Below are 27,478 nucleotides of genomic sequence, written 5' to 3' on the forward strand. Positions count from 1 at the left end.
TTGGGGGAATGGGATGGTTGGGATGGAGGAAGAGAGGATATGGGAGCAGGGAATTATATATCTTAATTAAGGGAGCCATTTTAGAGTTGGCAAGAGACTGGACTCTAGAGAGGTTCCCAAGTATCCAAGGAGATGTCCCCAGCTTGTTCCTTGAGCAGCTGAGGAGAGGCCGCCTGAACTGGCCCTATCCTATAGCCACACTGATGAATGTGGTGATGGATGAAGATAGAGACAGAGACCCACATTGGAGCACTGGACTGAGCTCCCAAGGTCCAAATGAGGAAAATTTCTAAATTTTATAAAATATTTCTGACAGATTATCACTTGAAAGTCAATGTAATAACATCATAATAACATCATTTTTAAAGGTTCTAATATCTTTAATCTTTCAAAATAATGTACAACAGGTTAATAGGTTTTTTAGAATACTACAAAAGGCGGTGAACTAAGAGGGAACTAGATTACTATATGCTACCAGAAATACATTATAATTTATTTTTATGATATATTTTGATAGTATTCTTTCCTCCCCTGCAGTATATTCCACATGCTTCTTCAAAAACACAGTTTTAAAATCATGCATTCTGAATAAAATTGAGCTCATTTAAAGGACCATGTATTTTAATTGTACATATATACATAAATAAACCCCCACATACATTTGCCATGTTGATTTTTATATTCTAGCCCTAGCTGGGCCTCTTAGCCTCAACAATTCTCAGTGGAATTTTTCATTCCAGAGTGTTGAACAATAGGGTGCCAAGGAACCCATACATATCTATATTTGTATTCATAAAGATGTGGCAAACTCGGCATCTAATATTTGTCATCTTTTGTTACAAATGAACAACTCTATTCATTTTCTACAAATCTCATGAAATTCATTCTAGGCAGAAATTTATTTCAATATTTTATCAGATGGCAGAATAATAAATTTATTGACCTCTTGGAAATACTTTTGACCCTTTGCTGCTTTCAGCTCTCCATTACAGCTCCTTAATCTCCTTAGAATTCTGCACAACTAGGAGACCTCTGATCAAGGACTAAGGGAGAAAGTCCAAGTAGCAAAGTATTTTTTTTATCTTTCTGAATTTATCAGTCTGTTCCACTAGAAAAGTCAAATTCCTATTGAATTGAGTATCCCCTTGAGTTGTGCCATCTCTCTGGGGATGCATGTACAATACATGTTTAATTGGTGAATGAAAGTTTAGCAAGCTTTACATGTTCTGAAAGCATAATAAGGTCTGTAGAATAAGATAAGATATAATGATTTAATGCCTGGCCAGTAATTCAAGGAACAAAACACTATATGTAATTTATCTGCAAAAGTAGTGAAAGATGGATGTTATGTCTCCCTCCCTATTTTAATACCTCACTCAGTCCAACTGATAATGTCCACATGCACTTGGCTGTGGGGATCCTACTGGAAGTCACACTCCTTAAGATAAATGACACAAAAATGGGATGAGGACAAGTTAGGGGATGGGATGGAGGCAGAGGACAGAGATTGGGAAGATATGAGCAACATGGATGATCTGAATTACATACATTAAAATGTCAAAGAGTAAACTGAAAATATTCTTCAAACAATAAAATGAAAGAAAACCTCAAAAAATGTTTCTGACAGTTTGTTACTTGATGACAGGAGATCCTCATAGGTTCTTCAGCAGAAACTAAATTACATACATTAAAATGTCAAAGAGTAAACTGAAAATATTCTTCAAACAATAAAATGAAAGAAAACCTCAAAAAATGTTTCTGACAGTTTGTTACTTGATGACAGGAGATCCTCATAGGTTCTTCAGCAGAAACTAAATTACATACATTAAAATGTCAAAGAGTAAACTGAAAATATTCTTCAAACAATAAAATGAAAGAAAACCTCAAAAAATGTTTCTGACAGTTTGTTACTTGATGACAGGAGATCCTCATAGGTTCTTCAGCAGAAACTAAAAAGAAAAGCAAGAATTATCAGTAGTTTCAGAACATCATGGGTGGCATCATCAAGATAAGCAGTAACAGAGGCATCACCCGGAGAATCCTATGCAGTGTCGTGTCACCATGAATATCATTGTGTTTGAGAATGTTGAGAATGTCGAGTCTTGTTTCATTGGTTTTATTCTCAGAGGTTGTTTCTTTTGGGGTGTTTGTTTCCAAAACGATGCTGTCCACATAAGTCACAGTGTATGGACACAGAAAAATAAAAACCAATATCTAACAGTTACATTTCCCTGCTTAGCCATTCAGAAAATACAAGTTTCACATTAAGAGTGAAAATCATTTCCTCATTCCAGCATGGGAGGCAACTGTGTGCTTACCAACTTTACTTGATTAGTTTGGTTGGACTAAACAGATTTTGTTAATTTTATGTGATGCATTTTCAGTATGACTAGAAAAGATAATCATTTTTTATAGTTATAGGTAATATCTAAAGAGTCCTATACAAAGTATGATATTTATTTATCATCACGCATATTAGAGCCAAAGAGAATTGGATTTCTCGCACAGAAATATTTATCAATTTTAAGCCATTGTTATGGTCTAACTTACCTTGTTAAGCTCCTTGTAACTTTAACTGTGCAGGATTTCTAAATTAGGTTCCATACCCACGGCATCATCAAAGCCACCAACTTCAGCAACCATAATGACGATGTTAGGAGAAGCAATGATGCGGTTGCTGCCCAAATTGAAAAAACCTTGGTGGGGGTATTCGCTGCATAGCTGGTGCGGTGAGCGGGACTTGAAGCAAGAACCCGCATATTAGCATTCTGAGGGTGCAACGCGTCACCTGGGATACAAACAAGAGCAGATTTCTGGTCAGTAGCGAAGCTAAGACACTGTGTTCTCTTCTAAGCAGGTGTCAAGAACGGGGTCAGAATGTTGCACAGGGTCCATGGTGTCACCAGTGTGTCTACCAGGAGCAAGCTAAGGGACAGCATGTGTTCTCCCCCTTGCATGCCCAGTATAAGTACCTAGAGAACGTGTGTGATCCACGCTGATGTTGTTAACAGTAGTTTCTTCAGGTGACTGACGATTGTCACCTCTTTCACTAACGCTGGTGTTGTTAACAGCTGTTTCCTCAGGTGACTGACGACTGTCACCTCTTTCACTAACGCTGGTGATGTTAACAGCTGTTTCCTCAGGTGACTGACGACTGTCACCTCTTTCACTAACGCTGGTGTTCTTAACAGTAGTTTCCTCAGGTGACTGACGATTGTCACCTTTTTCACTAACATGAGAAGTTGATGTCGCATCGGCATGGGCAGGAGGCTGGGGCACGATGTCATGCACATTAGGTGGAGGAAGGAAACCTTCTCCCTTCTTTGTTTCAACCTTTAAGGAAATTTTGAGATGTTAGATTTCATTGAAAATTTCACTTATTTTTGTTCATTTTAGAACTTATCTGTTCATGTCAGGGTCTTGATTTAGAGTCCCCAAATGTTTGTTTTCTCAGGCTAATTTTATCACTATAACCGCTGATATCCTGAAACTTTTGCTTCCTTTCTGGTTTAGTCAAAGGCCCAGAGTTTGAGAATCTTAAAAGGGGACCTTCTCAGCTTTATGCCTTCTTTTCTACGGTTCTTTGCTACCTCTCTATAACGGGAAGATGGAAAAAAAGACACAATGTGTCCTCTCCTGTCTTTATGACAAGGACTTTACATTCCATAAGAGAATGTGACAATCAGGGGCTTTGGAAACAAAAAGAACCTCTCTCTTCTGCACCACACTCCTGCTTTCCCCATGGCTTTCACAATTGCCCATTAGGTTCCTGGGATAACGGAATAGTGAGGGTGACTTTTGAAATGCATGAATAAAGTGTGCCACCATCCACAGCAGATGGGAACTATGGAGCTGAAGTGAGGGTTCTGGGAGATGCCATCCAAATTCTTACTCCTTAGCTATGACTGTTTTTATATATGGCTGATGAATGTAATAGCCTGTTCCAGCATCTCTGTGGTGGCTTGAATGAGAACGGACTCATGGGTTCAAATATTTGAATGTCGGTTTCCGGGCAGTGGAACTATTTGGGGGGAAGGTTAGGAGGTGTGGCCTTGTTGGAGGAGTTGTGTGGTCTTGGGTTTCAAAGGATTGGTGCCATTTCTAGTGAGCTCTTGGTTTCTTGTATAGAGTTAAATGTAACTCTCAGCTGCTGCTACAGCACCATGCCTGCCAGCCTGAATCATGGTGGTGATGAAATTGTATGTATCCCATTGGAACCATGTGTCACACTCTGAATAAACACTTTCTTCTAGATGTTGCTTTCGGCATGGTGTTTTTTTTTTAATTCTTTTAAAGATTTATTTATTTATTATGTATACGGTATTGTTAGTATCATGCATCTATCCCTGCAGTCCAAAAGAGGGCACCAAATCCCTTCATAGATGGTAGTGAGCCACCATGTGGTTGCTGGGAATTGAACTCAGGACCTTTGGAAGAGCAAGCAGTGCTCTTAACCACTGAACCATCTCTCCATCCCCCATGGGCAGGGTGTTTTATTACAGCAATAGAAAATAATATAACCATCTTCCAATGACATGGACAGAACCTGAAGGATGCATTTGAAAGGCTGAAGGGGTATTTTGCAGTGGATTATGCCAAAAGAGTTGAGACAATTCCATAATGTTTGCTTAGATAGGATACATAGAGCACCACCTGATTTAATCAGATACATCTAGGAAGTGCCAGTTTTGAAAATGCATTTGATGCTGTTTGTCAGAAGAGGAGCTTCCCCAACTTTTATTCCAATTACAAATAATGATGTTAGGCCTTAATCATTCATGACATCTCAGGGAGACTCCTAACTTAGCAGTCTATGTTTACCTTTCTGTACCAGGTTTGAGGAGACTTTGTGCTACTTATGTGAAAAACTCAAACGTTCCAAAGCTTACCCAACATGATCAAACAATGTAACGTAACGTGGAGATAGTAAACAAAATAGCTTGAGAAGCATTGTTTGTAAAGGAAAACAGATGAGGAAGTACACATACTACATGTGTGTCCAAACTGCTCAAGGGCATCATGTGAAAATGTTCAGTTCATTGGTTTCCTTGAGAATGATGAGCGTGAACACATCAAAGTTCGAGGTTTGTGAGCCTCAGACACATTTTCACACGCCATATATTTCACTCATTGCTTCATCATTAACTAAATATGCTTAAGCCAGTTATAAAAAGGGAATGAAAGGGCCACATGGTACAAGTATAGTTTTCCAGGACACATATCACATGGAGAATAGAAACACTAAAGATGACTGAGAAGACCCTGAAGATATTTTCCTTATATGTTAGTTACACAACAGGAGTGACAATGAATATATAGACACCATTTATTATCTGAATAATCAATTTTGTATCATCCTAAAAATTACTATTGGAGTGTGTGTTTGCTTGTGTGCTTGAATTAATATGCCTGTTTGTGCTATGCTAGTGCGTGTGAGTATACGTGCATGCATGCATGTGTGTGTGTGTGTGAAGCGCAGAGGATAACCTTCAGGAGGCAGCTCTCTGTTTCACTGCGTGAGACAGGGTCTCTCAATGTTTCTGTGCCTCTGTGTGTTCCAGTCTGGCTGGTTTGTAGGTTTCAGAGCTGTTCTACTCTCTCAGCCTCCAATCTGGATTTAGGGGTGTTGAGATTACATATGTGAGACACTTGTTGTTTGTTTGGTTCTCTGGGATGGAACTCCTATCAACAGGATTGCAATGTAAGGGCTCTGAACTGCTGGCATATGTGTGTGTGTCTCTCTCTCTCTGTGTTGTAGCCTTTTAATGAAAAGAAGTGTGTGCGAGAGAGAGAGGAGAGAAAAACAGAGATAGAGGTAGAGATTGGTTTTTATCAGTTCAGAATGAAGATGTTTTCTCCATCTCATTGTGATGTGAGCTTTTTCTTTCTCCTAAGCTAAGCATCATCTTTGTGCCTTTGAAGCCTGTGTCATTTATCAGCATGTCTGACTGTAGCTCTTCATGAAGACTTCTGCTTAGTATTCTGCTAGTATGGGGAACTGACATTATCTAGATCAGGTGGTGATTTTATACTCATTACACTGCAATCACCAGGTAATGGGTTCTGGAAACTCATGTGTTAATATGATTTTATGCAAATCTAACATCATAAAAGTGATGTCTCTTTTTATTTCAATCACATCTTTGAAGGATAGAAACAACTGCCCTTTCGCTTTATTTGCCTCAAGAATATGCTAAGATCTCATTTCTATTAGTGATATTGTGCTTTGTATATTGTGGTTTGTATTCTAATCCTTTGCATATCCAAGATGTTGGTCCCTTCACACCAAGGGGAACACTCCATGGTCGCCACACTCATCACATTACCATTTACTTTCTGTATCAGCCTAAAATTTCAACATTAGTCTAAAATTTACATTTGTATTAATCATGTCAATTTATATGCTAATGATTTTTCACTGAAATCTTGGAAGATGTCTGGCAATTGAATGTCTGTTTATTAAAATCACTTGAGATCTGTCTCCCTGCTAAGACCTCCCTTGACCAATTACTCACTTTGACCCCATACATAATAGCTAATATTAATTTAGAAACCAAGTTGGATTAGGCTTAAAAGAAAGAACTTCGGAGTTTGGTTCTGAATATATTAAAATTACAGTTACTAATGGTTTTATTAAGTGTCATAATTATGTCAAGTCTGCCCTTGTCTCTCCTAATGCTGAATTTAGATGGTTCAAGGTAACTAGCTAGTTGTTAGCCATTTGTAATGGAAACTGGCACTTGGTTAAGTAGGGGGTACAAACAGAGCGAGCTCTCCTGCTTGCTTTATACCTTCTGAAGGTTTAAAACACAAAAGAAAATTGTCCATTTCCTTTATATTTTCCACTTTTCTCCAATACAGATTTTTGAAATATGACCTGATAATTCTCTGGATTTCCTCAGTGTCTGATGCTATGTCCCCTTTTATTTCTGATTTTGGTCTCTCTTTCTTTTGATTAGTTTGAATAAGGGTTTGTCTATCTTGCTGATTTTCTCAAAACCCCATCTCTTTGTCCCATTGACTCTTTGTTTCATTTACTTTGTTTCTATTTTATTGATTTTAGTCCTCAAATTGATAATTTTCTGGTATCTACTCCTCCTGAGTGAAACTCTTTTTTGTTGTCGTTGTTCTAGAGCTTTCAGGTGTGCTGTTAAGATGCTAGTGTGAGATTTCTCCAGGTTCTTTATATAGGCACTTAGGGCTATGAATTTTCCTGTTAGTACTGCTTTCAAAGCATCCCAAAGAATTGGGTATGTCATGCATTCATTTTTATTAAATTCTAGGAAGGCTTCCTTTATTTTTCCTTGATCCAGGGATAATTCTGTTGAGAACTGTTCAGTTTCCATGAGTATGTGGAATTTTTGCAATTAGTGTTGTTGAATTCTAACTTTAACCCATAGGTGATCCAATAAGACACGGGGTTGTTTCCACTATTTTTAATCTGTTGAGATTTGCTTTGTGATAAAATCTGAGGTCGATTATAGAAAAAAAAAAACCTGCAGAAACAGCTGACCCAAACTTGTGGGAGCTCACTGGCTCTTGACTGACAACTAGGGAACTGGCACAGGACCAAACTAGGCCCTCTGAATGTGGGTGACAGTCATATGGTTTGGTCAGTTTTGTGGGTCCACTGGCAGTGGGTCAGGATTTATTTACCCCTAGTGTGTGAACTGGCTTTTTGGAACCCATTACCCATGGAGGGATACTTTGCTCAGCCTAGATACAGGGAGGATGGCCTTAGTCCTCCCTCAAAGGATATGACAGACTTTGTTGACTCCCCGTGGGAGACCTCATCTTCTATGAGGAATGAATGAGGAGTGGGGTAGTGTGGAGTGGGGTGGTGGAGAGTTGGAGGAGCAGGCAGAAGGGAGGGAGAGGGAATTGGGATTGGTATGTAAAATAAAAAAAAAAGATTGTCTTAAAGAATAAAAGAAAAAGTAAAATAAATAAATAAAAACAAAGAAGGCAATTACTTTTATAGTTGCTGTGACAAAATATCTGACAGAGATTATTTATGCAAGGGAAAAAGGCTCATGGCTACAGGGAACTACTGTTTGCCTTCCCTGCTCTAACTGACTGACTTTCCCTGCAGCAGTTGAAGTAGGGAAAGCAAACAGGGAAGCTTTGTCTGTGGCAAGGGTCTATTGCTTCTCACATGCTGGTAGACAGGGAAGGAGACAACTCAGAACTGATTCCAGAAGTAGTGATAAACACTAAGACCCACCACAGACAACCTTCTGCTAACCAGACCATATGCCATCCCAAAGGTTAACCAATCTCCTAAATTGTAACAAAGTATTCAAACATATGATATCCTTTCTCTCTCTGTCACTCTTTTTCTCTTGTTTGGTGGTGGTGGTAGTGCTGGTGGTGCTGGTGGTGGTGGTGGTGTGTGTGAGTGCTACAACATTTCAGTCCAAGTGTAAATCAGAGAGCCAGTGTGATGGCTAAATGGATGAAGGCACTTGCCAGTATGACTGACAACTTGAATTTGATACCTGAGCCTGAAATGAGAAAACTTACTCCTATATACATTATCCTTTGACCTCCACACTTCTGCTTGGTGCACATGTTCCTTGCCTCCCCTCATCCTTCAAATAAATAGAGACCAGGGTGTCCTTGAACGGACAGAGAACAGCCAGCCTCTGCTTAGTGATTACAGGGATTAAAGGTGTGCACCAACATGCCCAGCCTCCTACTGCTCTTTGTGCTGCCTCTGTGTTCTCTGGATTTCAATGTGTCAAAGTGGCCTAGGGCTAGGAGGGTAGTAAACATCCTGAGACTGACTACTCATTTCCACTGATGATATATTCTATTTGTGTATCAAATGGATTCATTCTGGGGACTGGAAAGATGGCTCAGTAGTTTATGACACTTGTTCCTCTTGCAGAGACCTGGACTAGATTCCAGCCCACACATATGCTGACAACCATCTGGAACACCAATTCCAGGAGATCAAATGCTGTCTTGGGTGTCTGTGGGCAGCACACACACAAAGTGAATGGAGAGAATGCATGCAAAATATTTATACACATAAAATAAATCAGTTTAAAACATTGTATGTATGTTATGTGCACTCATGTTGACAGTTATGACTCAAGGAGTCTTTATTTTTTATTCTCTGTGTTTTATGAGTCCTCCACAACTGTGATAAAAGTTACTCACTTTCTGATTTTTGTTTCCATAGTCTAATTTGCTATCACTTACACCTTAGAACAGGGATTCCCAACCTGTGAACCCATTTGGGGATCATAGGACCTTTTTACAGAGATCATCTAAGGCCTTCTGGAAACATAGATATCGACATTATGATTCATCACATTAGCAAAATTACAGTTATGAAGGAGCAGCAAAAATCATTTTATGGGTAGGATCATCACATGAGAAATTGTGTTAAATGTTCACAGCATAAGGAACATTGAGAACTACTGTCTTAGAAGGGGACAGGCTAGCATGAGTATTCATAGGAAGGAGAGTATGATGGGGGTGAAAAGTATGTTCAAGGCTTTGTCTTCTCTGACATGATTTGCAACTATACAGACATAGAAACACAAAGTCAACATTCTCCTCACAGACAAATATGTTACTTTTTAAATTAATAGGAATTACCATGAAGAATGATTTCTTTCTAGAGAATTCAGGAAGTGCCTCTCCCAGAGTACTTAGGTCTAGCACTGATTTGCTAAGACCTGCTTGGTCCAGTTTCTTCATTGCAGTGATCTTCTTGTAATACAAAATTTGTTTCTGTATGATCTGCAATGAAAAGACAGAGGATCAATTTTCCTAGTTTGATTAGGAAATGAACTCTTGATTTGGGGTGCACAATATCAAAACTACTTTATTCCTTACTAGGTAGATTGAGAAAATCATGAATTGAGAAATTTGGCCTTTCCCTGTGATTGAGACTAAACTGAACTCACTATATTTTAAACTTTCTGAATCTTATTTGAGATGATTATTAATTTTAATAGCCCCCCTTTCATCAGTGTTTCTCTTCTACGTTTGGGAGGCAAAATGTATATTATTTTCAACTTACAAATAAACTCTCACTTACTAGTGTCCTCCATATCATAGAATCTGTGAAACTGCTTTATAGAAACCCATTTTTCTGCTGAGTTCCGTTCAAAAGTCATTAATATTCAACTTCTGATTCACACAGCCCTTACTCTAAGGCTCCAGGTTACAAACAGGATTCCTAACCTCCTGCAGCTCACAGTGATGAGGTCACTTTACTAGGAACACATAAATGCTAAGTATAACCCTAAAATATTTTAAATATGTGAACATGAAACAAAGAATCAGAGTGTATATTATTGTCAAATACAGAGCAAATATCCGGAAACCAAAGTGTTACTATATAGTAATTGAATCTTCACATCTACACTGCTGGCTAATTGGGGAAAAATACTTACCGTGTACCTGGAGGAAGAGTTGTCAATATCCTCCTGGTGGAATCAAATAGAAAACACACTGTAATCTCTTCATAATGAAAACTTGGTTGAACAGATTACAAATAGCTACATTTCCAGAATTTCTTGCTGATGTAAATACAGAAGAAAAGAGACAGACAGAGGAGATGGTCTTATCTGTGGTCCTGAAATAGAAATATTCAAAGGAAGAGAAAACCTGCCTGCAATTATCCTGAGAGAAAAGGCACCTGGGTGATGCCTGGATCACTACAATAACTGGACCCTTTAAAATGTATTCAGATGTATTACCACAGTTTTTTTAAAATCAGTCTAATGTGTATCTATTTCTGCAAACCATCCTTGATCAAGCACCAGGCATCTTCTAATATATGAGAACTGCACTCAATCTTCCACTCCCTGTGTTTCCAGTTCATTCTCTTATCGGGCCACCGCTATCTGCAAGGACTTACTGCTCACTGGAATTTATAGAAGAGATGGTTCACTGATACCAAACACTTTTCTCTGACCAAATTTCCATATAAAACTGGATAGGTAGACTACTGCTGCATTTTAACAAAATTCATAAGAAAACAAATTTCACAAAGGAGAATTTTACCTTAATAGCAGAGGTGGTGGCCATGTCCTCTGTTGTAACATGAGGTCTTTCAGAGAGCCTTTAGAATCAAAACATGCAGTGAGAGGTGAGTTTGGTCCTTAGAGCATCTCTCTTGAAAAGTTTGTTATCTGTGCACTAAGTGACATTTTTGCATTTATGTAATTCAACATTGACCCCCGTTTTAAAAAGTTTTTGCTTTGGCAGTTTCAACTTGTCTCAATCTATGTAACATTCAGTGAAGACTCACTCATAGTTGTATTTAAAAATAAAAATTTAAAAAGCCAGTGGTTTGGGAGATGGGTCAGTCAGTAAGAATGTTTGCTGCCAACACAGATCAACCTGAGTTTGAATCCTCAGCATCCACATAAAAAACTGGGCATGGTACATGCACATGTAACCCCAGTACTGTGGGTGGAAGAGACAGGCTACCATTTGGGCTTATTGGCTGCCAGACCAGCTCCAGGGTCAGTCAGAGATCTTATGTCAAGTGGATAAGTTAGAGAATGATGCAAGACACCAATATCCTCCTCTTTCCTTCATGTCTGCACAGAGAAATATGCAAAGCATGCAACAGGCATATGCACACATGCAACACACACACATGCAACACACACACATGCAACACACACACACACATCCCATCACATAGGAGGGGGGAATGGCGAGTTTTGCACACACTTGTTATGATGGTTGCAGTAACTGATTGTTTTGAGCACTTAATGCTCCTATTTCATTTGTTCCCCTAAACCTAAAGCACCATAGCCTGTTTTTTGTAAAAAAAAAAACAAACAAAAAAAAATTAGGCATTTCATTTCATAGCACTCTCTCCCAAGGAGTTGCTTTGGGAAAACATGAAATATACTCTATGTCTAAGAATTAAGTTGCCATCAATCTCAGAAGACACCATATTTTGGGGCCTCGAAGTTATGTTTTGATAGTGTGTCCACATGCATATGTTGAAACTCTTTATACTCAAGGGTATTTCTGAGTCATTTTATAGGACACTGGATAGCAACATTGTCCCCTCAACTTTGCTTCTTCTGAACTACAGCTAAAAGTTCCTAATTTCAGGGTTTCTGATTGGCAAACTCTGGAACAAACACTTTCTTTTTCTAACTTCCACCTACCTAGGGATTCACCACAGAGGTGGAACTCATTAAGAGGGAAATAAACCTGCTGAACAGAAGCATGTCTATAAGGCCATTCTGAGGTGATCCTCTCAGCAAAGTTTGGGAGAATTTTGCCCACACTCTTCCCAGCAGACACCTTGCCCCAAACATACTAGTAAACAGGATTAATAGCCTGAAAACTAATATTTTTACATCTATGTACATGGCATGTTATGTGCAGTGTATTTGTAAGTATGTGTGATTTCAGATATATACATGCCAGTGTGTAGGTGTGGTGATTGGAGTACAGACTTGGGTGTTGACCCTCACCCTCAGCCTTAGTTATATGGCTGAATCTCATTCATGAATGCAATCCCCAGGCAAGCAATCCAGGCAAGCCATCCGGAAAATGTCAGAGTATGGTCTGTCTCCACCTGCAATCTCACCAAAGCTCACCAGGATTTTAGAAGCGCATAGGACCAACAGGCCTCATGTGGACCCTGGGCGTCCATCTCCCATTCTCCCATATGCACAGCCAGCACTTTATCTGCTGAATCACCTCCACAGACAGGGAGTCCTAACAGCATTGCACGCTGTATCTGAGGCATAATTCAGCTTTCAGTAGCAAATAATCAAGAAGCTAAAATTGTCTTACACAGAGGAAAACATGGTGGCAACTTCTGAATTTTATATTCTCTACATACTGTATTTAAAATCCAGACATACTTACCTGAGTGAGATTTGGTCTTGATTTCTTCCATTATCTACAGAGTAGAAAGGCAAAATATGTTATAAGCAACTGTAGAAAAAAGAGCATTGAATGCCAAGGCCAATGCTTCGTTACTACATATATTTTGTATCTGTGTAGCTTTCAAGATGAATACTGATTTATAGACAATAAATACAAGGATAACTCTTAATTTACACTTCTTTGTAGGTTTAAAATACAGAGACAATTTTATCAAAAGTTGATACTAATAATAAATTGGTGTACAAAACACCTATGATCATGAGCATTATCAAACAGAGAAACTGACATCTTAACCAGAATCAATATCACAAGCTGAAGTGTTAATTGGTAGCAGTGTTGCTACTGCTGGATTTGTCTCTGGACTAGTGGTGTTAGGAGAATTGCAAGTGAGCATATCATCTTACATGGAAGTGAAAAAAGCCTCTCTAAAGATTAAGTTGAACTTATTTCGTTGAAGATGAAAATTCCAGACACAAGGAAGCTAAGTCTGTGAGGACCGCTCTTTGCAGCATAGCAAAAGTTAAGAAACACAGGTAGACCAAGGGCAAAGAATTTCCAGATGCCAGGGTGGCAAAGCTACACACAGAGAGAGGGCATTGTGTGTACTCTCCTCAAGTGCTTCTGAGGAAGATGCAGAAGCCCCTCAGTTCTAGCTTCTGGTCCCTCGCTAATGGGCAGTGCAAAGAAGATCAGCACTAGCTGCTATCACCTCCCATGGTAAGAGCTATGGGAAAGCCCCCTGCAGTAGTTATGCACCCTGAACTGTATCTCTAGGGTGAGAAGCATGGAAGAAATGTGGGGACCAAGCAGCAATTCCACGGGAGTAGTACCTCACAGGAAACGTTTGTGTCCACACATACACAACTTCAGTGAGCAGCTTTCACTGCATGCTAACAGCCCGCCCTTCACAAAGGAATAAAGCAAATATTTGCTTATTTCATTCACAGTATGGAAACTGCAGTATAACCTCCTTGGCATTGCCGATGGCTGAGGCAGAGCATTTGTCCCACCAACAAATGGACTGCCAATGAGGCTTAGCATGTTGGAGACCTCCATCAACCATCGTCACCACAAAGGAAATTTAGTGTCGAAATAATGTAAAGGACAGTCACCCACATTACAATAATACTGACTCTTTTCAATAAAGTCTTTCAGATTCCTCTACACTCCATGTACTCCTATTCACTTGATGCTGTGCTCTCCATAGGCAAGGTAGGTGTGAAAGACACTGTGGTGACAGCTGAAAGCCCAAACGCTGTAGTGTTCCTCCCACTCTTAGAATCTTATCCAGACTCAATGGACCAGTCAGTGCTGTCCCCTGCAGAATGATGCTCTTTTCTCAGCCTTCCTCCTACTGTGGCAAATTGTCCTGGAAATTATGTCTATCAGCATGTAAACCAAGTATCACCATATCCTACACCAATAAAACCAAAGGAAAAAGGTGCTGGCGGTATAGCCATTAGGGCGAGCGCTAGCTAGAATCTTAGAATGGCAATGTTCAATCCACAGCACTGCCTACAGGACTCAAAGTCCACTTTTGTAAAACGTTGAGCAAGCCTATTATTTCTTATGCCAAAAAATAGTCAGATTAAATAGCAGATAATTAAAGATAAACATAAAACCATATGTGAATTGTCTAATTGTCTAAATAGAGTAATCATAGAAAGGAACAAAACCCATAAAAATGTAGTTAATTTAGTTCTCAAAATCCTTAATGAAAGTAATTGAATACTGTATTTCTGATTTTTACATGATAAAATTTTATTGACAGTAATATATAAGTAGCATAAAGGTAATATATTTATTATAAAAATGAAAGAAAAATTCATTTTATAACAAGCAAAACTGCTGTCACATAACTCTAGAGGACACATACTGTGGACTAGTTAGAGGTCCTTTTATTTATACAAACATACTGTGTGCATCAGAGGCTCATGTTAAATAAACAAACATGGTTCAGGTAAGATAGTTTGATACTGAAATTTCTCAGAAAATCATTTCTGAAATAATTTTGAATGTGAAGAGCATTAGAAAGCAAATTTGAAAAAATGAAATTATGTTTATATCTCATTTACTTTGTTCCTTTTTTGAATGAATTAAGTTGCTATTGAAACTAGGGAAGTAGCAGCAAAGTATTCATGATTACTCTTACCTCCACTGATCTGAAGAGACTTAAGTATTGGTTTCAGCTCTTCAGGTGGTCGTATGCCCCTGTGGCATATTTTAAAAATTAATATTTTAATATTCATACAAGAACATTGACCGAATGCTTTGATTATTTGCTGTTTGATTTCCTAACATACATTAGAGATTTACAGTCAAGCATTAACTTGTCCTTCAATCAGTTGATTAGGTTTGGTGACACTTTCTTTTAAACTTTTCCCAAGTGAAAGAAAGGAAAGAATTTAGTCCACAGAAATTAGTTCACGGAAAGCATAAAACACACGAGAGAGAAAGAGAAAGAGAGAGAGAGAGAGAGAGAGAGAGAGAGATGAGAGAGAGATAAGAGAGACAGAGAGAGAGAGAACACCAAAGACAGTAGTTTCTCTCCAGCACATATTTTAATATTGTAGTAACTGATGGTCACTCTTCTGCTCAATGTAATTAGTACCCTGATTCCACTTGTCATGTCATCGTCTGCTCCTAGAGCATCACAGAACCCCTCTCTCTCTCTCAGGTTACTTTGTGGGCTCTCAATGCATGTGTTGTTATCTCTCACAAGGTTTGTTTGTGGACCATAAAATAGATTCCTGCTTCTGCTAGCACTCTGACAAGATACCATGGCCTAGGAAATGCTCAGGCTGTCCCTTAGTAGTCCATTCATGAGTGGATCTTGAAACCATAATCGGTCTGTTTCTATGCCAAATGAGCATTGCTATTAACTTATCGAGATAAAAATATGAACAAACAGCAATAAAACTCAGTGGATAATTTCAGCTTGAGACAGTTTAGAACTCCTAGTAGAAAGGAACATGGTTTTTACAAGGTGTGTCCTTGAACAGTTGTAGCTACGGTAATTTATGAGTCTGCACTTTGGACATTAACTGTGATGCATTTGAACCTTTTAACTTGGAGTAATTTATTAATAAATAATTAGTAATAAACAATTTACTAATGTGTATAGAATGCTTTATGATACATGTTCCCACAAATGATAACACAATTGTCCTCTATTGTGGAAGTAATCAATTAAGATGAGCACAGAACTAGCTTGACATACCACCTTTAATTTTCTGCCAAATCAGGGTCTGAGATAGCAGATCACTGACAGAAGGGGCCTTCTACTCTATGTTCATGTCCTACTGATGGGGAAGACAAAGCCCCTTTTATAGACACATAAAGAGTAAACATGCCACAGTTTGACTCTCTACATTCAGATAATGTACTGAGATCCAGAGACTTCATTACTGTAGAAAACAGCTCACAGGAATGGACAAGTGATGGATGGAGCACTGTGGTAGGAGGAAGGCATGGGATCTTCCACCATCTATAAAAGGGTCCTACACAGAATAAAAGGGCCTCTACATGTGGAGATGGTGTCAAATGAAGAAAGTAATTTGTTGGCTTCTTGGAACACTCTGTGATAACGCAGAATGGTCCCAAATCCTATCAGCTCTCAGAAAGACAAATGCGATGAAGATCTAGTTCACTAGCTGATTTCAGAAAAAAATTGAAAAGGCAAGGAATGTCAGATGAACATAGTGAGTGCCGTTATCATCAGTAGGTTCATTTTCCAAGACGCAAAATTGGTACTTGGGAAATGATGGTTGAGTATACACCTCATGTCCACGATCTAAAATCAACAATATTTCTGGCTAAAATACATTGATAATACGATGGGCATTGTAAGACAAAGCAAAAATTGAGTGTATAAATCAGTATCTATCTGAGAATACAACCAATAATTGGCTTGTTATCTCTGAATTTCCTTAGTATTATTGTATTCTTAGACCTTACCTGCAAAAAGGCTTCTTATTGGTATTGTAATGTACTTCTAAAAAAATCAAAATGAATTTATTACAATGCTAGAGAAAGATAACATATAAAATGATTAGATACATAGTATCCATTTTTGAGACTAATATAGACTATTATAGAGTAAATACTCTTTTTGTAGGAAATTTGTATATGTAGAATTGATCCATTTTGTTTATTTCAAATCAAACAAGACTTAAACTTATCAAGCACAATACCTAAAAATAAACAATCACCCTGTGATTCCCAAGACAGCCAGAACTACATAACAATAAAACTGTGTCTCACAAACAAAACAACAGATTCAAAATGGAAAAAAAAATCCATGGGCCTATACACATTTTTGTTCTTCAAGGAAACAAAGAACCTTGTTGAGCCTTTTAGTTAAAATTGTTCATTTTATGGTGCAAATTGCTACCACTGGGACTAGATGTATGGCTTCTGTCTTTTGTATCAGGATAAAACCTGGCAGAAAGAAAGAGAAGAAGGACAAAGACCTTCACATAACAGCTCAAGATAGGGCAGGCATCAAGCTTCCTCTCCTCATCCCCTTTGAGGGAAGAATATCCTTAGTTCCATCTGGGTTCCCAGCCTTATATGCAGCTTAGAGAATGCTCATGATATCAGGCATCATCTCCCCTGAAATGAATTATTGAAAAGATCCCTCCCTTGGTAGTAATAAACCCGAGTTCTACCTCAGGTGCAAGAGCATCAGAGAAGCAGCTGTGAGACTGGAGCAGCAAATTCCATGGGCTACCTTCTGACATAGGATCATTGTACATGTTTACATACATAAACAATAAACTCACTGAATTGTTCCCTGGACACTTGCAGTTTGCTTTTAGAAATGAAACATTGGAGGCAGGCAGTAGTTGCTCACACCTTTAATCCCAGTGCTTGAAGACAGAGGCAGGAGGCTCCATGGGAGTTTGAGGCAAGAAGGCAAGCTTCTGTAGAGAATACATTAAAGGGCAGGCTCCAATCTACACACAGAAAAACCCTGTCTCAATAACCTTAAAATAAACATAAACCAAAAAAGAAATGAAATCATTTATTTTTGTCTTGTTGAAAGTCAAGGAAACTTAGTGTGCCTTTTTAGCATTCCCCCATGTCTCAGGAAGGCCATTTGAGCCACCAACTAGTGGACTGGGATTGCGGCTCAGTAGGAAAGCCTATGCTTATTATGCAGGAAGCCTCAGTCAGTTCTCACCACCACAAATGCCATGAACAGCAAACTTCATAATAAAGTGACACAACGCTGTCTCCATTACAATAATATTGACTCTCTTCATCTTACCTCTTGAGGGAGGAGGGTTTTGGATTCACTACCTAGAGTGGTTGCCACTGGCAACTTAGGTATAAAAGACACTGTGGTGACAGTTGCTGGAAGTAAACACTACGTGGTGTTCCTGCCACTGCCACAAAGTCTCTCCAGACTCAGTGGAGAAGCAGACAATTCTATGAAATACCGAATGATGTCGTTTTCTTCACTTTGCTTTTTGTTTCAATTTTTTTAAAAGATTTCTTATATCTACAGTGTTTTGTCCTCATATATTCCTGCAGGCCAGAAGAGGGCACCAGATCTCATTACAGATAGTTGTGAGCCACCATGTGGTTGCTGGGAATTGAACTCAGGACCTCTGAAAGTGCTGCCTGTGCTCTTAACTTCTGAGCCATCTCTCCAGCTCCTTGTTTCAATTTTTATTCTTGAATCATGCTTTGCAGCATGGAAATGATATACACCCTTACCATATTCTATTTAACAAAAACAGAAGGCAGATATAATGGCTAAGGTGCTTGCCTAAAATGCTCCCAAAGCCTTATGTTCAACCTCTAGCACTTCAGAGGAAAGAAAGAAAGAAAGAAAGAAAGAAAGAAAGAAAGAAAGAAAGAAAGAAAGAAAGAAAGGAGGGAGGGAGGGAGGGAGGGAGGGAGGGAGGGAGGGAGGGAGGGGAGGCAGGGACCAAGAAAAAGGAAGAAGGAAAAGAAAGAAAAGGAAAATATATAAGGATTGTTAAGTCTTCCTAAAATCAATGCATCCACTGGAAAAGAAACACTTCCACCCTAAAGTAGGAGATTTCTAAAGAAAACAATTATATAGTATGCCAACACATTCCAAACTGAGAACTTTCACAGACATTTAAGAACTCTGATGATTTAGTAACATCATAAGGTAGGGAAATTAGTTAATGAAAATAATAGATTAAGGTTTTGTGACATAATTTCATTTTAGTGGCAGTGAGATTTGTAGCGATATGCAGTACAAAATACAAGGCATTTGTCATAAAACTCAGGGAAAATCTGAATTTCTGACAATCCTATTTGCTGCAATGTGACTATGGAAGACATGCGCTGTGTAAAGATGTTTTCTCATTTATTCAAAGGCTGTACAGATATCAGCATGAAAATGAAATAAACAATGTTTTGACAAAAATTCTTCACACTTGAAAGTGCTTGATTTATACTTGTTTTCCTTAACTCCTTTTTGGGATCTAAAATCTTTACTCTTCCTTATTCCTTCTTCTTCAGGGAAGGTAGGACAGATGGAGTAATTCTTACCTTTGTTGAAGGTGACACACTTTTTCTTTCTCTTCTCTGGCTCTCTTGTCATTGTTCCTTCACTGTGACATATGTTGAAAGTGATCATCATTTAACTATCCATATAAAAACACTTAGCATGTTTATAAATTCTTTATTTTTGAGTCCCTAATACATCTTACATTACATATTTACAAAAACATTTTTGGAAACAGGATCTCATTATGTATTCCAGATAACTTTTTATACACTATGTGTTTGATGTTTGTCTTGAAATCAAAGAGATCTATGCCTCCTGCCTCCCACATTCTGCGATTAAAGGCATGGGCAAAGAGGCCGAGCCAAATAATTCTGAATTCATTCTTCAACAGTTGGTGATGATTAATGACTGCTCTCCTTTCCACCTTTCATCATGGAGAAGAACATACAAAATTTAGCTCTGGATTAAAATAACACACACAACACACACATCCAAGCACACAAGACAGAGGAATGGGATGGTTTTTCCACACACTTTGTTCTGATGGTTGCAGTAACTGATCGTTTTGTGCTCTAAGTACTTAATGCTTCTATTTCATTTCTTCCCCTAAACCTAAAGCACCTTGTCCTCTTTTCTGTCAAGAAACTTTTTAGGCATTACATTTAGTCACTCACTCTCCCCAAGAAATTGCTTTGGGAGCAACATTTTGATCTAAACATCAAACATCTAAAAATCTAAACATTTAAACATCAAGCTGCCAACAATATCACAATTCACCATATTTTGGTGATTTGAAGCTGCTTTATTGGTAGTCTGTGCACAAGTACATGATGAAATTCTTTTTTTCCTTTTTTTTTTTTTGGTTTTTTGAGATAGAGTTTCTCTGTAGTTTTGAAGCCTGTCCTGGAACTGGTTCTTGTAAAACAGGCTTGTATTGAACTCACAGATATGCCTGCCTCTGCTTTCCTGAGTGCTAGGATTAAAAGCATGCACCAAAACCACCTGGATCTATGATGATCCTCTTTATACTCAACGGCCATTACTTCCTGCACACGTCTTGAGTATTTACAGGGCACTGCAGAGCAATACAGTACCCTCAGCTCTACTCCATCCAAACTACAGCTAAGAGATCCAAATTTCAGGGCTTCTGGTTGGTAAGCTCTGGACCAACCAGTTTGCTTTTCTAACTTCACCTACCTGGTGATTCACCACAGTTGGGGAACTCATTAAGGGAGCTATTAACCTGCTGGACAGAAGCACGTCTATAAGGCCATTCTGAGGTGATCTTTAGCAAAGCCTTGGAGAGTTTTGAACCTTGCCATATTATTCACACTCTTCCCACAGACAACTCAGCCAAACAAATTAGTGAAAAAGATTAATGACTTGAAAATGGATCCTTTTACATATATGTGCAAAATATGTTATATGCTGTGTATTTCTATGTATGTGTGATTTAAGGTACATACATGCCAGTGTGTAGGTGTGGTGATTGGAATATAGACTTGGGAGTTGACCCTAACCTTAAGCATAGTTTACCAGCTGGGTCTCTCACTCATGAATGCAAGCCTCAGGCAAGCAATCCAGGAAATGTCAGGGGATGCTCTGTCTCCACCTGCAATCTCACCATAAGCTCACCAGAATTTTAGAAGTGCACAAGACCAACAGGCCTCATATAGACCCTGGGAATCCATCTCCCATTCTCCCATATGCACAGCCAGCACTTTACCCGCTGAATCACCTCCACAGATAGGGAGCCCTAATAGCATTTCATGCTATATCAGAGGAATAATCAGTTATTTAAAACTATATGCTTCTCCATAGATAAATATTCAGTTTTGATTAGCAAATAATCAAGAAGCTGAAACTGTCTTACGCAGAGAAAAACATGGTGGCAGCTTCTAAACTTTATATTCGCTACATGCTCAATGTATTTTAAAATCCAGACATTCTTACCTGAGTGAGATCTGGTCTTTTAGTCTTCGACTACCTATAAAGTCGAAAAACAAAATATATTATAATCAACTGTAAAATATAAGAGCATTAAATGCCAAGGCCAATATTTTTTTCTACATATACTTTGTCCCCAAATGTGGATAAAATTTAAAGTGAATATTGATTTATAGACAACAAATATATGGATAACTCTTAATTGAGACTTCTTTGTATGTTTCAAATAGAGACAAACTTATCAAAAGTTACTACTTATAATAAATTGGTGTACAAAACACCTATGATCTTGAGCACTATAAGACATCTTAACCAGAATCAATATCACAAGCTGAAGTGTTAAAGTAGTAGCACAGTGTTGCTGCTGTGGCTTTTGTCTCTGGACTAGTGGTGGCAGGAGAATTGTAAGTGAGTATACTCATCTTGTATGGAAGTGAAAAGAGTTTATCTAAGGTTTGAGTTGACCTTATTCCATTGAAGATGAAAATTCCAGACACAAGGAAGCTAAGTCTATTGTGACTGCCCTTTGCAGCATAGCAAAATGAAAAAACAAACAAAAAACAAAACAAAACAAAAAAACCACAAGCAGACCAAGGACAATGGCTCCTGCAAAGAATTTCAAACTGATAGGTTGGCAAAGCTCCAGAGAGGGGTCAAGGTGTGCACTCTCCTCAAGTGCTTCTGAGGAAGCTGCAGAAGGCCCTCAGTTCTAGCTTCTGTTCCTTCGCTAATGGGCAGTGCAAAGAAGTTCAGCATCAGCAGCTGTCACCTCCCATGGTAAGAGCTATTGCAAAGCCCCCTGCAGTAGTTATTCAGCCTGAACTGTATCTCTAGGGCGAAAAGTATGGAAGAAACGTGGGGACCAAGCAGCAATTCCATGGTAGTAGTACCTTACAGGAAACATCAGAGTTCCCACAGACAATGTATCAAGCTCCCACTGCATGCTAAAAGCCCGCCCTCTGAAAAGGAATAAAACAAGTTCTTGTTTATTTTATTCACAGTATATAAACTGTAATATAACTTCCTTGGCATTGCCTATGGCTGAAGCAGAGTGTTGGTCCCAACAACAAATGGATTGCCAATGAGGCTTAGCATGTGGGAGACCTCCATCAACCCTCTTTACCACAATGAAAATCCAAGGTGGTGCCTGTTCACCTGCAATCTCCGTGGAACCCTAAAACACAGTTTGTTCCAATACTGAGGGGCCACAAGTGCCAGCGAGCTCCATGGAATTCTGAAACACAGCTTGCTTCAATACTGAGGAGACCTAAGAGACAGCCACAGCAAAAATGGACCAAGATGCCAAGACACTGCTGGCCTCATTTGAAGGAAGAGATGGGTAGGTGCCTATGCAAGAATTCCTCCAACATCCTAAAACACAAAATGGTAACACGAGAATCCAGTGGACACACAAAAGGAAGACTTGACCATCCTGACCGCAAAATAGAAGAAAACGAGTTTGAATGTAACTTTATGAAAATGATGAATATCTATAAAGAGGAAGTGAAAAACTCCCTTAAAGAAATTGAAGAGAAGACAAATTTGAAGAAATTAATAAATTCTTCAAAGAAACCCAAAAATATACATGATAAAACAATCAAACAAGTGAAAGAAACAGTTGAAGACTTGAAGACTGAAATACATGTAATAAAGAAAACACACACCAAGGGAATTGTGGATATGGGAAATCTGGGTAAATGACAGGAACTACAGAGACAAGTATAACCAACGGAATATAAGAGATAAAAGAAAGAATCTCAGGTGCTGAACATACCATAAAGAAAATACTCATTGGTCAACAAATTCTTAACACAAAACATTCAGGAAATCTGAGCTACCATGAAAAGGCCAACACTAAGAATAATAGGAGTAGAAGAATAAGAAGAACTCCAGCTCAAAGGCACAGAAAACATATTCAACAAAATTATAGAAGAAAACTTTCCTAACCTAAAGAAGGATATCCCTATGAAGACACAGGAAGCTTACAGATGACCAAATAGACTGGATCAAAAGAATAGCATTCCCTAGCCATATAATAATCAAAACAAAGAACATATAGAATAATGAAAGAATATTAAAAGGTGCAAAGGAAAATGGTCAAGTAACATATAAGGTAAACCTATCAGAATTACACCTGACTTCTCAATGGAAACCATGAAAGCCAGAAGGTCCTGGATAGATGTTTTGTAGACGCTAGGAAACTATGGATGCAAGCCCAGGCTACTATACTCAGCAAAGCTTTCACTCACCATCTATGGATAAAGCAAGATACTCCATGACAAAAACAGATTTAAACAGTACATATCCAAAAACTCAGCCTTACAGAAAGTACTAGTAGGAAAACTTCAACCCAAGGAAGCTAACTACACCCACAATACCATGGAAATCTGGTAGCCCCCCACCAGCATAACCCAAAGAAGGGAAACACACAAACACCACTACTGAAAGAGAACCAGAGTTAACAACCACTGGTCATTAATATCGCTTAAATCAATCTACTCTTAGGCACAGGCTAAGCGAATGGATATGAAAACAGAATCTTCTGCTATTTACAAGAAACACACTTCAACCTCAAAGACAGACTCTATCTCGGAGTAAAGGGTTGGGAAAAGATCTTCCAATCAAATGGACCTAAGAAACAAGCGGGTGTAATATCAAACAAACTTTATTTCAAACTAAAATCAATCAGAAGACATGGTAAAGGACACTTTATACTCATGACAGGAACAATTCATCAGGATGAAGTCTCTATCCTGAATATATATGCCCCAAATTCAAGAGCACCCACATATGTAAAAGAAACATTACTAAAACTGAAATCATACATCAAACACCACACACTAATAGTAGGAGATTTCAACACTCCCTCTATCCAATGGACAGATCAACCAGACAGAAACTTAAGAGAGAAACAAGAGAACAGTTGTAAAGAATCACATGGCCTTAACAGACATCTATAGAACACTCCACACCGACCCCCCCCAAATAAAGAACTCACCCAGAAGGAGTAGAAGACAGGAAATAATCAAACAGAGGGCTGAAATCAACACAATAGAAACACAGAAAACAATACAAAGAATCAATGGCACAAAGAGCTAGTTCTTTGAAAAAAAATCAACAAGATTGACAAACCGTTATCCAAACTAATCAAAAGATGGAGAGACATATCATTCAAATTAACAAAATCAGATATGAAAAGAAGGACATAACAACAGACATTGAGGAAATTCAGAGAACCATTAGGTCATACTACAAAACCTGTACTACACAATATTGGAAAATGTAAAAGAAATGAACAATTTTGTTAGATAGATACCATATTCTCAATGGACCAATCAGTGCTGTCGACTGTAGAATGATGCACTTTCTCAGCCTTCCTCCTATTATGGCAATTGCTATGGAAATTATGTCTATCATCATACAAACCAAGTATCATCATATCTTAAACTAACTAAGAAAACCAAAGGAAAAAGGTACTGGCAATATAGTCAATAGGGCATGCGCTACTGGAGAATGTTTATAACAACAGTGTTCAATCCCCCAAACTGCCTACAGGACTCAAAGTCCATTTATTTCTTTAAAATGTTGAGCAAGCCTATTATTTCTTAGGTCAAGATTTTTGTCAAAATATATTCAGATTAAATAACAGATAATTAAAGTCAAACATAATACCATATGTGAATTATCTAATATGTCTAAATTGAGAAATTATAGAAAGGAGCAAAACCCAGAAAACTTATTAACATTTACTCCTCAAAAAACTTAAAGTAATTGAATACTGTATTTTTGGTTTTTTAACATGATCATCTTATTGACATTGACATGGATGTATATAATAATATGTAGCATAAACACAATGTGGTTTTAATAAAAAATCCATTTATAACAAATCAACCTGCGGTTACATGACCATAGAGGACACGTACTGGGGACTAGTTAGAGATCTTTTTATTTATACAAAGATACTGTGTACATCAGAGACTCACATTAAATAAACAAACATGTTTCAGATGATATAGTTTGAGACTGACAATTTCTCAGAAATTACTTCTTAAATAATTCTGAATCCAAAGGACATTTGAAGGCAAATTTAAAGAAGATAGAATTACATTTCTATATAATTTCCTCTGTTCATATTTTGAAAAAACCAAGCTGTTTTTGAAATTAGGGAGGTGGTAGTAAAGTATTCACCATCACTCTTACCTCTTTTAATCTGGAAAGACTTCTTCAATAGGGATTTTAGCTGTCTTGCTGGTCTTACTGCACTGTGGCATGTTTTAAAAAGTAATATTTTAATATTCATATAAAAACATTTACCAAATGTTTTCCTAAAATACATTAGAGATTTACCATCAGCCATTAAATTGCCCTTCAATCAGTTGATTAGGTTTGGTGACAATTTCCTTAACACTTTTTCTCATGTGAAAAAAGAATTTGGTCCACTAAAAGCATAGAAAGACACACACACACACACACACACACACACACACGAAGAAAGTCACTAGTTTCTCCACAACACATTTTTTAATCCTGCAGTAGCTGATGGTTACTCTTGTGCTCAATGTAATTAGTGCCCCGATTCCACTTGTCATGTCATTGTCTGCTCATAGAGCATCACAGAACCCCTCTCTCTCAGGTTATTTTGTGGGCTCTCAATGCATGTGTTGTTATCTCTCACAAGGTTTGTTTGTGGACCATAGAATAGATTCCTGCTTCTGCTAGCACTCTGACAAGATACCATGGCCAGGATATGCTCAAGCTGTCCCTTAGTAGTCCACTCATGAGTGGATCTTGAAACCATAATCGGCCTGTTTCTATGCCAAATGAGCATTGCTATTAACGAGATAAAAATATAAACAAACAGCAGTAAAACTCAGTGGATAATTTCAGGTTATTAGCTTGAGACAGTTTAGAATTCCTAGTAGAAAGGAACATGGTTTTTACAAGGTGTGTCTTTGAACAGTTGTAGCTACGGTAATTTATGAGTCTGCACTTTGGACATTAACTGTGATGCATTTGAACCTTTTAACTTGGAGTAATTTATTAATAAATAATTAGTAATAAGCAATTTACTAATGTGTATAGAATGCTTTATGATACATGTTCCCACAAATGATAACACAATTGTCCTCTATTATGGAAGTAATCAATTAAGATGAGCACAGAACTAGCTTGACATACCACCTTTAATTTTCTACCAAATCACTGTCTGAGATAGCAGATCACTGACAGAAGGGGCCTTCTACTCTATGTTCATGTCCTACTGATGGGGAAGACAAAGCCCCTTTTATAGACACATAAAGAGTAAACATGCCACAGTTTGGCTCTCTATATTCAGATAATGTACTGAGATCCAGAGACTTCATTACTGTAGAAAACAGCTCACAGGAATGGACAAGTGATGGATGGAGCACTGTGGTAGGAGGAAGGCATGGGATCTTCCACCATCTATGAAAGGGTCCTACACAGAACAAAAGGGCCTCTGCATGTGGAGATGGTGTCAAAGGAGGTAAACAATTTGTTGATTTCTTGTAACACTCTGTGATAATGCAGAATGATCCCAAATCCTGCCAGCTCTCAGAAAGACAAATGCGATGAAGATCTAGTTCACTAGCTGATTTCAGGAAGTTTTGAAAGGCAAGGAATGTCAGATGGACATAGTGAGTATGGTTATCATCAGTAGGCTCATTTTCCAAAACGCAGAATTGGTACTTGGGAAATGATGGTTGAGTATACACCTCATGTCCACGATCTAAAAACAACAATATTTCTGGCTAAAATACATTGATAATACTATGGGGATTGTAAGACAAAGCAAAAATTGAGTGTATAAATCAGTATCTATCTGAGAATACAACCAATAATTAGCTTGTTATCTTTGAGTTTCCTTAGTCTTTATATATTGTTAGACCTTACCTGCAAGAAGACTTTATGTCAGTGCTGAAATTTTTTTCTGAAAAAATCAAAATTAATTCATTACAATGCTAGAAAAATATAACGTATAAAATTATTAGACATACAGTATAATTTTTGAGATGAATCTAGATTATTCTAGAGTAAATACTCCTTTGTAAGACATTTCTTCATGTGGAATTCATTCGTTTTCTTTATATTTCAAATCAAAGAAGACTTAAATTTAATAAGCATAATACC

General features: G+C 38.0%; 1 protein-coding gene across 1 annotated transcript; it reads right to left on the bottom strand.

Moving 5' to 3' along the window:
- On the bottom strand, positions 1-27,268 carry LOC130885025 (uncharacterized). Its single transcript, XM_057786396.1, has 13 exons — positions 27,242-27,268; positions 25,529-25,590; positions 21,332-21,365; positions 19,420-19,481; positions 16,843-16,879; positions 15,038-15,096; positions 12,865-12,898; positions 11,026-11,083; positions 10,413-10,445; positions 9,610-9,753; positions 2,973-3,333; positions 2,551-2,788; positions 1-1,949 (listed from the first exon to the last, which is right to left on the bottom strand). The coding sequence occupies exons 4-12, from the start codon at positions 19,469-19,471 to the stop codon at positions 2,589-2,591; spliced, it is 978 nt and encodes a 325-aa protein (XP_057642379.1). The 5' UTR covers positions 19,472-19,481; positions 21,332-21,365; positions 25,529-25,590; positions 27,242-27,268; the 3' UTR covers positions 1-1,949; positions 2,551-2,588.
- Positions 27,269-27,478: the final 210 nt, after the last annotated feature.

Source organism: Chionomys nivalis, chromosome 12 (genome assembly GCF_950005125.1).
Source record: "Chionomys nivalis chromosome 12, mChiNiv1.1, whole genome shotgun sequence".
NCBI lineage: Eukaryota > Metazoa > Chordata > Mammalia > Rodentia > Cricetidae > Chionomys > Chionomys nivalis.

What these genes read in the sequence shown, in the direction of transcription:
- LOC130885025 (XM_057786396.1), bottom strand. Translation starts at nt 19,471, where the DNA reads ATGACAAGAGAGCCAGAGAAGAGAAAGAAAAAGTGTGTCACCTTCAAC. An exon ending in GTCTCTTCAGATCAGTGGAG is followed by an intron (nt 12,899 to 15,037) that starts GTAAGAGTAATC and finishes TCTACTCTGTAG; the next exon opens with ATAATGGAAGAAATCAAGAC. An exon ending in GGATCACACACGTTCTCTAG is followed by an intron (nt 2,789 to 2,972) that starts GTACTTATACTG and finishes TTTGTATCCCAG; the next exon opens with GTGACGCGTTGCACCCTCAG.